The sequence below is a fragment of the Centruroides sculpturatus genome, unplaced genomic scaffold (genome assembly GCF_000671375.1).
Source record: "Centruroides sculpturatus isolate CEXI.00-Female unplaced genomic scaffold, Cexi_2.0 scaffold1647, whole genome shotgun sequence".
Classification (NCBI taxonomy): domain Eukaryota; kingdom Metazoa; phylum Arthropoda; class Arachnida; order Scorpiones; family Buthidae; genus Centruroides; species Centruroides sculpturatus.
Genome location: NW_019385843.1, coordinates 13,020 through 25,141, shown reverse-complemented (window position 1 = coordinate 25,141; position 12,122 = coordinate 13,020). Strand labels below are relative to the sequence as shown.

Sequence of the window (12,122 nt, the reverse complement as noted above, 5' to 3'; positions counted from 1 at the left end):
TTTCATTTGCAAAAAACAAACAACAAAAAATGAATAAAAACAAAGAATAAATTAAAATGTAAATACATTAGTACTTTATTGCTTGTTGTTCACTATTCTTTGGAATTAAGCACAAAGTTGCTACAAAGAACTTACCATACATATTAAGGAATGAGAAGGGGGCACATGGCCCAAAATACATTTCCTTTTATAAAAAAAAAATAAAATCTCCTTTTTCCATTGAAAAAATGTTCCTGTATGATAAGTTCTCCATAGCAATTTTGTACTTAATTCCAAAGAATGTAAATATTTAATGTGGATGAATTAAAAAATTTCTGTATCTGTACAAAATTCATCATTACTTAATGTTAAAATGAAATTTTTGTGTACATTTGTGCTATCAAAGCATTTTTTCCTTCCCCATATTTTAAAATAAAGACAACTATATGAAATTTAAGTATTTATTAATTATATAACATGAAATTATGGTATTTTTATATATATATATATAGTAGTAAAAGCATAATGTAAATTTATACCAATAAAAGACACATGAAATCATTATGGAAATTTCATGCATCTTTAATTATAAAACTTTGTATGTAAGAATAAAATATTTGAAATCTCAGAGTTTAACTTTCAGAGAGTTCAGAGATACATATGCTTATGAAAATAACCCCAAATGAAATTATTCCCATTAAACATTAGTGCTTACTACACTACAGAATATATCAGTTATAGTTCAAATACAAAAAAAAGTCTTTTGCACACAGTCTATACTTCATATTCTTCTAGCTCTTCAGGAATGGGAAGCATTATAAAATATAACTTTACGTTATCTCGTCGAATGTTTTTGATACTATATGGATTACCAACTGGAACGTGAAAGGTATCACCAGTCTCTAGTATAAATGTTGTATCATTGATTGTAACAGCCACTTTGCCATACAACACATTAAAGAAGGCAGAATGTTTTGGAAAATATTGTAATGGTTTCTCCTGAAGTGAACTTATTTTCATAAAGCCTGTTATAACATTGGGAAGAATTAATGATTTGGCAAGTTGTAAAGGATCATCTTTAGAAGACTGATTTCCTTCTGGAGTTACCCATTCAAGAGACTTGTAGAAACTCACCAATTCTGGCATAGCTAGATCTCCATTCATAAAATCATTTGCAGAATATACTTGTTTATTTAAGTCATTTGAAGTTGTTGCATCAATAAATGACTTATCATGTATGGATAATTCAGAACATTTAGACATCTGTAATGTATTTGCTGATTTACTACTTTTAGTATTTGATGATTTCTTCTTTCTAACATTTTTTTTAGTCATTGATTCAAATCCTTCTTCAATTCCAATGGTTTTAAGTTCTTTATCGTATTTTAATCTTTGATTTCTCCAATACTCTAAAGGTGGAACACGAGTTCTCCTTGATCTCCTCACTCCCGGTGTAGGTGATTGAGCAGGAGGCAGAGTTAACAGTTTTCTCTCTTTAGATTTTTTAACACTCTTTTCATTATCCATTTTCTCAGTTTCATTCATTTTTCTTTTTCTACTGCTTGAGTTTCTATTGGAACCATTCAGTTCTTTTCCTTCACTTGTGTCAAGGAATGACTTATTTTGTTTCTTGTTTAAATTAACTGGAGTTTTACTTTGCTTTGAAACATCTTTATTTCCTTTCTGTGATTTATTTTTACTGGTATTATCATCTCTATCTGAAGAATATGTCTCCCAATCAGCATTATCAACAGAAAATTGGGATGCAACTGAATTATTTGTGTCATTTAAAACTGATTTTTGATTTCTCTTAGAGGCATTCAATGCTGAATTTTCTTGACTTTGTTGAAAGTTCACAGAGCTTTCTTCCTTTCTTCTGGAATGCTGTTTTGAAGTATTACTTTGACAAGATATATTCTTTCTATTAGAGTGATTACGTTCAGAATGATGTTTAGAAAAAACTTCATCCGACTCGTAATTCGAATGAGACAAAACAAAGGTATTATCATCTAATTTATCAGGTGGTTCTTCTTCCAGAGAGATCACATTACTTGTAAACCTCGGAGATCTCCTAACAGATTTATTTACAGTTTTCTTAGCTACATATTTTGGAATCATACTGCGTCCGGCCTTCTTCTTTTCATTATTCGCTTTGTCTTTTCTTTCACTCAAATCACCAGTTGAGAAACCACTCTTTTGGGACGGCTTTTGCTTTTTGCCACCTTTACTCCCGCTGGAAGCACGGCTTTTCGACACGGGAGAAAAGTCATCATCTGCATCCTCGCCACCAGAAAAGAGGCTACCATCCAGATGACTTTTACCCAATCTTGAAACCCTGCTCCCATCTTTAGAAGCAGTAGGATTATTCTCCGACAACACGTAAAGTGACTTCCTATGTAACGAAGTACTACCACTGGAGCTTTCGGCAGGGCACGACACCGTAGTGTGTCTGGGCGTCTTCTGCCTTCTTATAGAGCAAACTTTCTGAGCAGGGGTCTGATCATCAGAGAACTTTAACGTTCTCCTAGTTTGGAAACAGACTCCTTTACATGCTTTAGCCATAGATTCTGCAGCACTGTCATTAACACTTAGGCTATTTCTATAGCTTTTTGTAAAAGGGGTGTCTCCACCCACGCAACTCGAATTTCCTTGATTGACAAGCGATTCATTTCTGTTAAAGCCAGTATTTTCTTTATTGTTTGTTGAAGAATCACTCACCTGCTCGTTCTCCGAATCGGTCCAATAATCGTCGAACAACTCCAATCCGTCGGGTAACTTTCTTACCGTCTTTCCACCCAACACGTCTTTGCCCGTTCTTCTTCCGAATTTCGGATTTGTAATGTAAGAAAAATTCCGTTCCAACGCCATTTTGAAGGCACGAGTCAGAATTCGCGGCACATGGTTGGAAATATCCTTCCGCCGTTCGATTTCACATTTTCGACCGCTTCACACCTCAACGGTGAAACGTGGGTCTACGCTACGGAAAATATTTCCCGTAATTATCTACAAATTTTTAACTTCGCAGTGGTTTTTAATTCACAAAATAAATTAAATCGTATAATAAGTCGTTTTCGAACGTATATGGTGAGAAACAGAAAAGATTATTCGACTAACTTTCAAACAGAATTTAAAATTTACATAGCGAGTATTTGTAATAAAAAGATTTTAATAATACTTTTTATAATGTAATAAAAAGATTTTAATAATACTTTTTATTATATTTAAATGTTTTTAAAGAAAAACCTTTAAGTTAAAATGAGAATAATTTTATGGATTATAAAAAGACTTTACATTCCCGATATGCCTTGGGCGATTACGTTTGAAAATGTTAGCTTTGTGTTCATTCGTCAATTCTGAATAACGTCATAAGCGTCTAGCGACCGGGCGCGTTCCAACTTACTCTGATGGTGTCTCCCTCTGTCGGACAGTTTAGGAACTATGATATGTTCAGAAAAGAGTTTAAATAAAGTAAAAAATAAGAACTAAGTGTCAGTTTTTAGTTTTATTGGAAGGAAAATTAATTTTTTTTCCAGAAATTTTGATATTTGTGTCAATAAAGACTAATTTTAAAAAATTCAACATTTACTTCACTTTGCTGCTATTTAGGTTTGAGTAATGTAAAAAATTTTCTATTTAGATTAAACACTTTCTGAATAGTGGCTGGCACCAGAGCTTTGATGTTAGAAGTCAGAGAGCTGAAGACTGAGTCTGTAAAGAAATATGACTGTCTATAGACTTAAAACAAATGGCATTGAATCTTCTAAAACTAATGAATTTTATATCCATAATTAAAGATAAATTTCAATTCACTGTATGCTATTTATATAAACAATTCAATTCTTTGCTTTTTATAAGATGTTCCAAGATTCCTAAATCATAAAACTGATTAAATAAGTGATGTAACTGATAATGTAAAAAATGCTTTTTTTCAGATACTTTATTTCTTGATTACAAACCCTGTTTTGGGTAATCTGTATTCTAAAAATAAAAAATAACTTTTTTAAAATGACCACAAACTTTTAAAATATAAAAAAATTTAAAAACATGTTAAGAAAAATACATCATAGAAATACCAAATATATAGAATTTTAATTTACAAAATGCTAAAACATCCATGTAAAAAAAGTTTTTACATTCATGTTTTAGCATTTACAATTATTTTAGCAGCAGTTCTCTCTATTTCCTCTAAGCTGGGAGTTAATTTCTGATATTTTCTTTTTGCATCTTTCTTTGTCTTGAAGAGAGTTCTTTTCTGCGGGTCAATTTTTTTGTTACCTGGTACTGAATGGGCTGAAACAAAAGAAGACTTGTCTGTTACATCAACGGCTGAAAGCTGTGGACCCAAAGATTTTAGGGCTTTATCTACTACTTCTAGTTGGCTCTCAGACATTGATTCCAGACCTGCTTCAAGATTTTTAAGAGCTTTCCTAACATTTTCTCGCAATCTTGAAGGTGTTGAAGTTGATGGTGTGTTTAGTTTGTCTATGAGTAATGACGACTCTTCCTTTCTTTTATCTTCAAAAATAATCAATCTTTCATCAATCATTTCTGCACTTGATGAATTTAATAATTCATATTGCAATTCTGTATTAATTTGTTCATTTTCTTTATTTTTTGTTGGAAATTGTTGCAATTCTTTAGTTTGAAGATATCTGCAAACTGTGTGAATATGTTTGCACATGTTCCAATGAACTGTTGAATCAAGACATGTACAGGTGAAATGATGAATACATGCTTTACAGGGAACACACACTATCTGGCACTTGCAGTCCTTAGTTACTTTTTCTACATGATAAAGTTCTCTTTGTGATGAAGATTCTACAATCCAGCCTTCTTCTTGTTCAAGGACCTGCAAACTTAAATTTTCACTCAGTTTATGGCATTTTCTTAAGTCTCTTAATTTACTAGTAACTTTGCCTTTGTGAAGTACTATCAATCTGTCAAACGTTTTATGTTTTACAAACTTCATGATAGCATTTATTGCCTTATCTAGTCGTTTGACATTTTTGCCATGTAAATAAATATATTTCAAAGTCCTGTGCATTCTTTCCAAATGGGCATTTGTGTTTAGACCACTCCACTTCCTGTGACAGTAAGCCCATGAGGTGGGATTTTTCATGTATACATTTGAAAAATATGTAGCAAAATCAATGGTATCTGGGTCTTCTTTAAGTTTCCTCATGATCTCATCTGCCAAGAGATAAAAAGCATCTTGATCTCTTTCTTGAAGTAACACTCGTAATTTTAAGTAAGTTTCTGCTTGCTTTTCTGTGATACGAATTTTATTGAGATTTCTTCTCCATGCTCGATCTACATGCCAAGTACAGAAGAGTCTTAACTGAGGCTGATTCATAACTTGAATCCAAGCATTGAAAAATGCTTCAGCCATGTCAGACATGAAAACCTTTGGAGATATTATTCCAACCTTTTCTTTAATGCTTTCAAAAAATAACTCATAAATAAGTTGATCAGTCCTGTTTGAAATAAGAAAGGCACAAGGGAATCCTTGTCTTATGTCATCAATTATCAATAATGTGGTTAGTTCAAAGTCATAACTGTTCATTCCATGTGTCCCATCTATGCATATACAATCAGCACTAAATTGTTGCAACATGTGCTGCTGAATATCATTCATTATTATTAAAACAAAGTCTTCTTTTACTAATTTTGTTTCATTTGAATAGATTCCTTGGGGTTTATAAAATAAAACACAAGAGTCATTATTAATTTTCATTTCATTTACCCAAACATCTACAGATATTCCATCATCTTGGTGCTTTACACCATCTTTTTGTAAATTATATGCTTGTTCAATGTTGTAGAGATCCTTTTTTGTTAACAGATGTAGTCTGTGAAGTGTAGAATCAGAGAGAGAATCTCTGATTTCATCAAGAATAACATCCAATGGTATTTTTTCAGCTATTTTACTTGCTAATGAGAAACGTTGTGATGCTGTTAAAGTTAAATGTCCCATGTCTATGTCATGACTCACATGTGTTTTTGTGAATTTTACAGTACATTCACCATTTTCTTTTTGAATGACCTTCATTCCTGCTGGGCAGTAAGCATTTATTTTGCTGCTACCCTGGGTCTTAAGATGTCTAATTCCATTACCTTTGGGTGTATATATTCCAGAGCGGTGACAAGAAAAATACAGTTTGACTTGTCCTGCATACCTTGAATCAGGACCTCTGGTAGTTTTAACAAATTTAGCATATGTCTTTTGTTCAGTCTCTTCTTTCCATGCTATAAACAAGTCTACTGAAGAAAATGTCAGTACTTCTTCTTGTATTGTTAATTCATGAACGCTGTTAAAATGTTCCAGCAGAAGTTTTTTGGAATAACTAGCACCACACAGACCACAGTTCAAAATGTTCGAATTATCAGGTGTTTCAATTATTTCACCATGGTCATTCCGGAGATGATAACGTAGCCGGCGATTTTGATTGAATTTCCTGGAACATAAATGACAAGGAAAATTAAACACTTTCTGCAACTTCTTTGGATTCACTAACTCGTTCACGTGATCTGGATGAAAATTGTTTGTATGCACTTTTAAATAACGAAACTGTTTAAAAGTCTTTCTGCACAATGTGCATGTGTAACTATTTACAATGTCAGTTTCTGCAGAAGCCGTAAGTTCAGGTATTTCATTCACGATGTCGGCCATCTCAACAATAAGGACAAATCTTCGGATATCAAACAAACTACTACTTAACCCAAAGACCTTGCACTAGACCAAATAGTTCCTAAACTGTCCGACAGAGGGAGACACCATCAGAGTAAGTTGGAACGCGCCCGGTCGCTAGACGCTTGTGTAGAATTGATCAAAATCCTTTCTTAGCGGATGCCTACGTCATAACATCTACCTGCATGCCAAATTTCAGCCCGATCCGTCCAGTTGTTTGGGCTGTGCGCTGATAGATCACTATGTCAGTCACCTTTGAGTTTTATATATATAGATTTAATAACAATTTCAAGCATATAACCATAATCTTGAGTACAGACATCAATAATTTTTTTTAGTTATTTCTCAAATAACACCTTGTTAGCATTGTTTTCTTTCACATTTACTTAATTATAATGCTGCTTTAATTTTGATTTTATAAAAAAGGACAGAGATATTTTACAAATTAATCAAATGTCTGCATCTCATTCTTAAAATCTACATTCTCTTCAAACTTACAAGATACAGTAGAACCTCGATTATCCGCCCCCCNTAAATAACGAAACTGTTTAAAAGTCTTTCTGCACAATGTGCATGTGTAACTATTTACAATGTCAGTTTCTGCAGAAACCATAAGTTCAGGTATTTCATTCACGATGTCGGCCATCTCAACAATAAGGACAAATCTTCGGATATCAAACAAACTACTACTTGACCCAAAGACCTTGCACTATACTGAATAGTTCCTAAACTGTCCGACAGAGGGAGACACCATCAGAGTAAGTTGGAACGCGCCTGGTCGCTAGACGCTTGTTAGCGACGAGGCCGTTGCCCTAGCAACAACCGGCAAAATGTACAATTTGTAGCAGTAAACAAATTAGTCAAAAATTTAAATTGTTCTATCTTGGTTAATATTTACTATTTTTTAACGAAATTTTAAGAGAGCAATGCTGAAGACATTATCTTTAAGATGCACTAAAAAGTTTTTGAAAAAGTTAAAGTCCGGAGTTGATGCGACCAATCAAATCCCGCCGAAGTCAAATTTTTGAGTTCGAATATTTCTTTCCAAAAATCGATCTAACCCTCCAAAAAGTTAATATTTGTACTCACTATTACTGTACTTTCAAGATGTTATCCATAAATTCGGGAAATCGGTCCCCGATTTTTGTCTGAGCGGTCCTCAAGTAGCGGTAAATTCTAGCGACCGTAACTAAAAAAGTTACGGTCACACATTAAAAACAATATCACCACTGTAATCCTTATATTTTAGCAAATCCAACGATATAAAACACTTTATAACTAGAGCACAAAAACCGCGCTAAATTCAATCCGGAAACGGAGCTCTCAACAACGCGTCTGCTCTTCACGAGATAAGAACAGATACTTTTAATTAGTTTATTAATATCCAAGGAACATTACAAAAGCACCAGCAAGCTGGTGTTTAAAGCATACAGCAGTCTACAATAACAGAGATAACATAGCCCATAATATTTTTTAGGGAATAAATACAGATATATACAGGTAGATACAGAGGTGGATATTATGGGTGGCAATTATATGATGATAAAGTTTAATACAATAATATAATGTAAGTGTGTGACAACGATTAGAGACAACATTGGGTAAAGCTTGACACAATTATAAACAAAATTTCCAGAAAGCATTGATATTAACATGAATGGAGACACGTTTTAACAGTTGGAGAGGGTATCGCATACACAAGGAGGTTGTACATACATATGTGACAACAAGTGAGATGATGGTTAAGTCCAGTCATTGTTGAATATGTATTTGTTGTTGATCTTCTTTCATATGACGTCTATTGTCCCATGGTATAATTGTATGAAGTCTTTGTCAGTGAGAAGCTCACTATCCTTTTGGATTTTGAGGCTAGCTTCTTCTTTAATCTTGTTTATGCATATGGTCGAGTTTCACTTTTTGTTATCGAAGTGGAGGGTGCACCTTGCCTTTCAAATTGTCCTGTTGACTAATGCAACCATCCAATTTAGACAGTAGCTGTTATAAGTGGTTCTGGGAAAGTTAGTGTGGTACATGATATTACTCCAATTTATGTCGATGTTAAAGATTTTTTTGAGCCAGTTCCAAGTGTGATAGGCAGTGGAGCATTCAACGAAGAGATGGAAAGTTTTTTTATCTTTAGTACAGCGTGGGCACCTGGCGCTCCTTAGAAGATGGTGTCTGTGTAGGTAGTCTTTGGTCATTGTTATATTGTTAATAATGCGCCATGTCGTTTCTTTCCATTCCGCTGGGAGCCTGTTCACATTTATCCAGCACTCTCTCCAATCTATTGTGCTATCATCCAGATTTGGGTTGGGGTATTGTGAGTAGATATTACTGTAGATTGTGCTAGGTTTTATCCTGTCATAGTTGATGTTGGCATCAAGGAGGCATTTAATCATTGATCTCCACTGACTGTATTGTTTGCTGTTATCAATCAGGAATGGCTTATTAGCTGATTCACTGTTAATACGTCTAGTGATCAGGCCTAGAATATAAGTAGCTAGGTCTGTTTCTGGAGAATAGAGTTGATCAGGTTGGATAACTGTAATGATTGTTCCAGTGTTTTTACGTCCCAGATCCTCCAGCCTTTTTGGTTGATGTCGTTTTTTATTATGCTCCTATTTAGAGGTTTGAAATCCTTCTGCCGAATATATCTAAAGATTATTTTCTCAATTGTTCTTGTGTCTTTTTTGTTCAGGTTGGTGTTATATAGGATGTATATAATTTTGGCAAATAAGACTTTATTCGCGACAATTGCATGTTTGGGCATATATAGCCATATTTTTTTTCCCATCTTTCTATGGCTTCTTTTATTTTCCTTGTCATTTCCTTCATGTTTTTTGTGCTTTTATCTTTACCGTACCATATTCCTAGTATTTTCTTGTTGTTAACAGCTTTAAATGTCAGACTTTCCATGTTGCTTTGGCCGAAGATGTTATTGATATTGCTTTTATTTATATTAATTTTCATGCCTGTGGTGGTACAGAACATGTTGATTGCCATGGTTATTCTATTTAGTGCGACGTTATCGTTGATAAAAAAATTAATATCATCGGCGTGTGCTACATATTTTATCTTCTTGCACATGCCCGGTATGTAGATGGGTGTTATCAAGTTGTCGTCATTGACCATATTTAGTAGAGTCTCAATATATATTGTGAAAAGAACCATCGAGCAAGGGTAGCCTTGCCTAACTCCTGCTTCGCATTCAATATAGTCAGAGTTTTTTCCATTAATCACGATTTTGGTCTTAGGTTGTAAATATAGGTAATTGATCTTTTTGATTTCTTCCTCATTAAAGCCTAAGCATTCCAATGTGCTCCATAGTATGTCTCTGTTTACTGTATCAAAGGCCTTTTCTACATCTACGGTGAGGATGGATAGGGGCGATTTTCTCTTAATGCAGGGGTGGCCAACCTTTTGCATACCATGCGCCAATTTTTTGACAGACGAGTTCAGATGCGCCATATAACTCGAACACTTTTTATACAGTCTTACGTTCAATGTTAGGGGTTGATAAATAGAGATAAGAATAAATCTGCTTTGCTTAGGAAAGAAAAGGGAATAACTTAATCACGCAGTTGAATTAATTAATTTATGACAGTTTATTGAAGCACCAATTTACAATAGTCAACAATGATCTCCTGTATGAGAGGGTGATTGCCTCATGATGGTGCTATTGCTACCACAGTCTCGTTTGGTGAAGATTACTCTGCACCACAATTATTGGCACTGAGAACGAGATCAGCTTGAAATAACTTTAATCACAATAAACGTTTTCGTCCATTTACACGCCTGTAAACTGATCGGAAAAAAAGATCGCAAGACTCAAAATACATGCATACATTGTAATTTACTACGTGGAGAATACTCATTTTATCTGCAAAATAGACCGTAACGAATTGTTCAACAAATGAACTTGCCAAGACAGACTATAAAAAATTTATTTTTTTACATAATATAATATTCTTAATCGCAAAAAAGCCAAATCTGGCAATTTTGCTCAGAACTAACTGAAGCACCACTTGTAATTGTCCAATGCGCCACGTTTTGGCCACCCCTGTCTTAATGTATGTATCCTGTATTAGATTAAGAAACATTGTATTATTTTGTATTGTCCTGTCCTTAATACCTGCTGTTTGAGTTGCACTGATGTGATTGTGGAGAATATTTTTGATCCTTGTAGCTATAATAATACTGTGTATCTTATAGTCAGAATTGAGTAGGGTGATGGGTCTGTAGTCGCTCACATGTCCCATAGTATTTCCTTTTTTGTTGATGAGGTTCATCCTTCCTATACTGAATTCTTGATTCCTGGTATTGTCGTTATATAATTCGGAGAGGATCTCTGTCATGTCTTCTCTAAAGAAGCGGTATAGTTCAGCTGGCAGCTCATCTATTCCGGGAGCTTTCCTTGTGTGTAGTTCTTCTATTGCTTTTGTGACTTCTTCCTTTGTAATTATTTTGTTAATTAGATTTTCACTTTTCTGTTTCGCAGGCTTGATTGTTTTTTTAATGCTCTCCCATATGTCCCACTTAGTTTCGGGCCTTCGATACAGGTTTTTGTAGAACTTGTGGAATTCCATGATGATTTCGTTTTCGTCTTCTGTCTGAGTGCCGTTGATTATTAGGCTGTTTAATAGTGATGACTCTTTTGGTTTTGGTTTCTTCTTAAATAGTATTTTTTCTGTGTATCTTTCTATCCCCAATCTGCTCATCCTATATTTTGTATAGGTTTCCTTTATCCTGTATTCCATTTCGTTGCTAATCTCTTTTTCAATCTGTTCTGCTCCTTTTTTGTCATTGGTAGTTATTTTGTGACTTAATTCTCTTTGTAGTTGCTTCATTCGATTGAAGTTGTTTCTTTTAATACGAAGCCACGTTTTGTTTGTTATCTCAGTAATCTTCTGTTTTGTTTCTTTCCAGGTTCTCCACGTGATATTGGTCTTGATTTTGTCAAGAGTGTATTTAACATCTTTTTGGAATGTCGTATCAGAAAGTATGGTATTATTTATTTTAATTTTGTTTATTTTTCTTTTGATGATATTAAGATTTATGGACATATTGATGAGTTTGTGGTCAGATATCTTCTTACCATGGTTAGATAGGAGAATAGCGCTGTAGCTGATTGTTTTGCCTATGTCTCTGCTGAGGTAGAACCTGTCAAGTCGCTCTTTAATTCCTCTGCCTTCCCAGGTGTATCCCTCTGCGTGAGGGTAGAGTATACGGTAGGCGTCTTTGAGTTCGTAACTTTCGGTTAGATCTTTAAGAATACTTTGGGAGCCATCCGGATGTAGGCTGATGTTTTTGTCCTTTTGGCTTAGCACACAGTTAAAATCGCCGCCAATAATGAAGTCTCTCCCTCCTATTAGATAGTTCGGAAGATTATTAAATAGTGCTTTATGCTCTGCTAGCTGAGGAGGAGCGTAGATATTTACTATTCTTACTAGTTTGT

At 34.2% G+C, this 12,122-nt stretch overlaps 2 protein-coding genes across 2 annotated transcripts; both read right to left on the bottom strand.

Annotated features, from left to right (window-relative positions):
- Positions 1-207: 207 nt before the first annotated feature.
- LOC111642458 (centromere protein C-like) lies at positions 208-3,126 on the bottom strand. Its single transcript, XM_023388810.1, has one exon. It carries the CDS (start codon positions 2,845-2,847, stop codon positions 754-756), a length of 2,094 nt encoding a protein of 697 aa, XP_023244578.1. The 5' UTR covers positions 2,848-3,126; the 3' UTR covers positions 208-753.
- Positions 3,127-4,091: 965 nt separating this feature from the next.
- LOC111642456 lies at positions 4,092-6,898 on the bottom strand. The gene has a single exon (XM_023388807.1). The coding sequence runs from the start codon at positions 6,647-6,649 to the stop codon at positions 4,115-4,117; it is 2,535 nt and encodes an 844-aa protein (XP_023244575.1). The 5' UTR covers positions 6,650-6,898; the 3' UTR covers positions 4,092-4,114.
- Between the last annotated feature and the right edge of the window lie 5,224 nt (positions 6,899-12,122).

Excerpts from the sequence above, each read along its gene's own strand:
- LOC111642458 (XM_023388810.1), bottom strand. The coding sequence starts at position 2,847 with ATGGCGTTGGAACGGAATTTTTCTTACATTACAAATCCGAAATTCGGA.
- LOC111642456 (XM_023388807.1), bottom strand. The coding sequence starts at position 6,649 with ATGGCCGACATCGTGAATGAAATACCTGAACTTACGGCTTCTGCAGAA.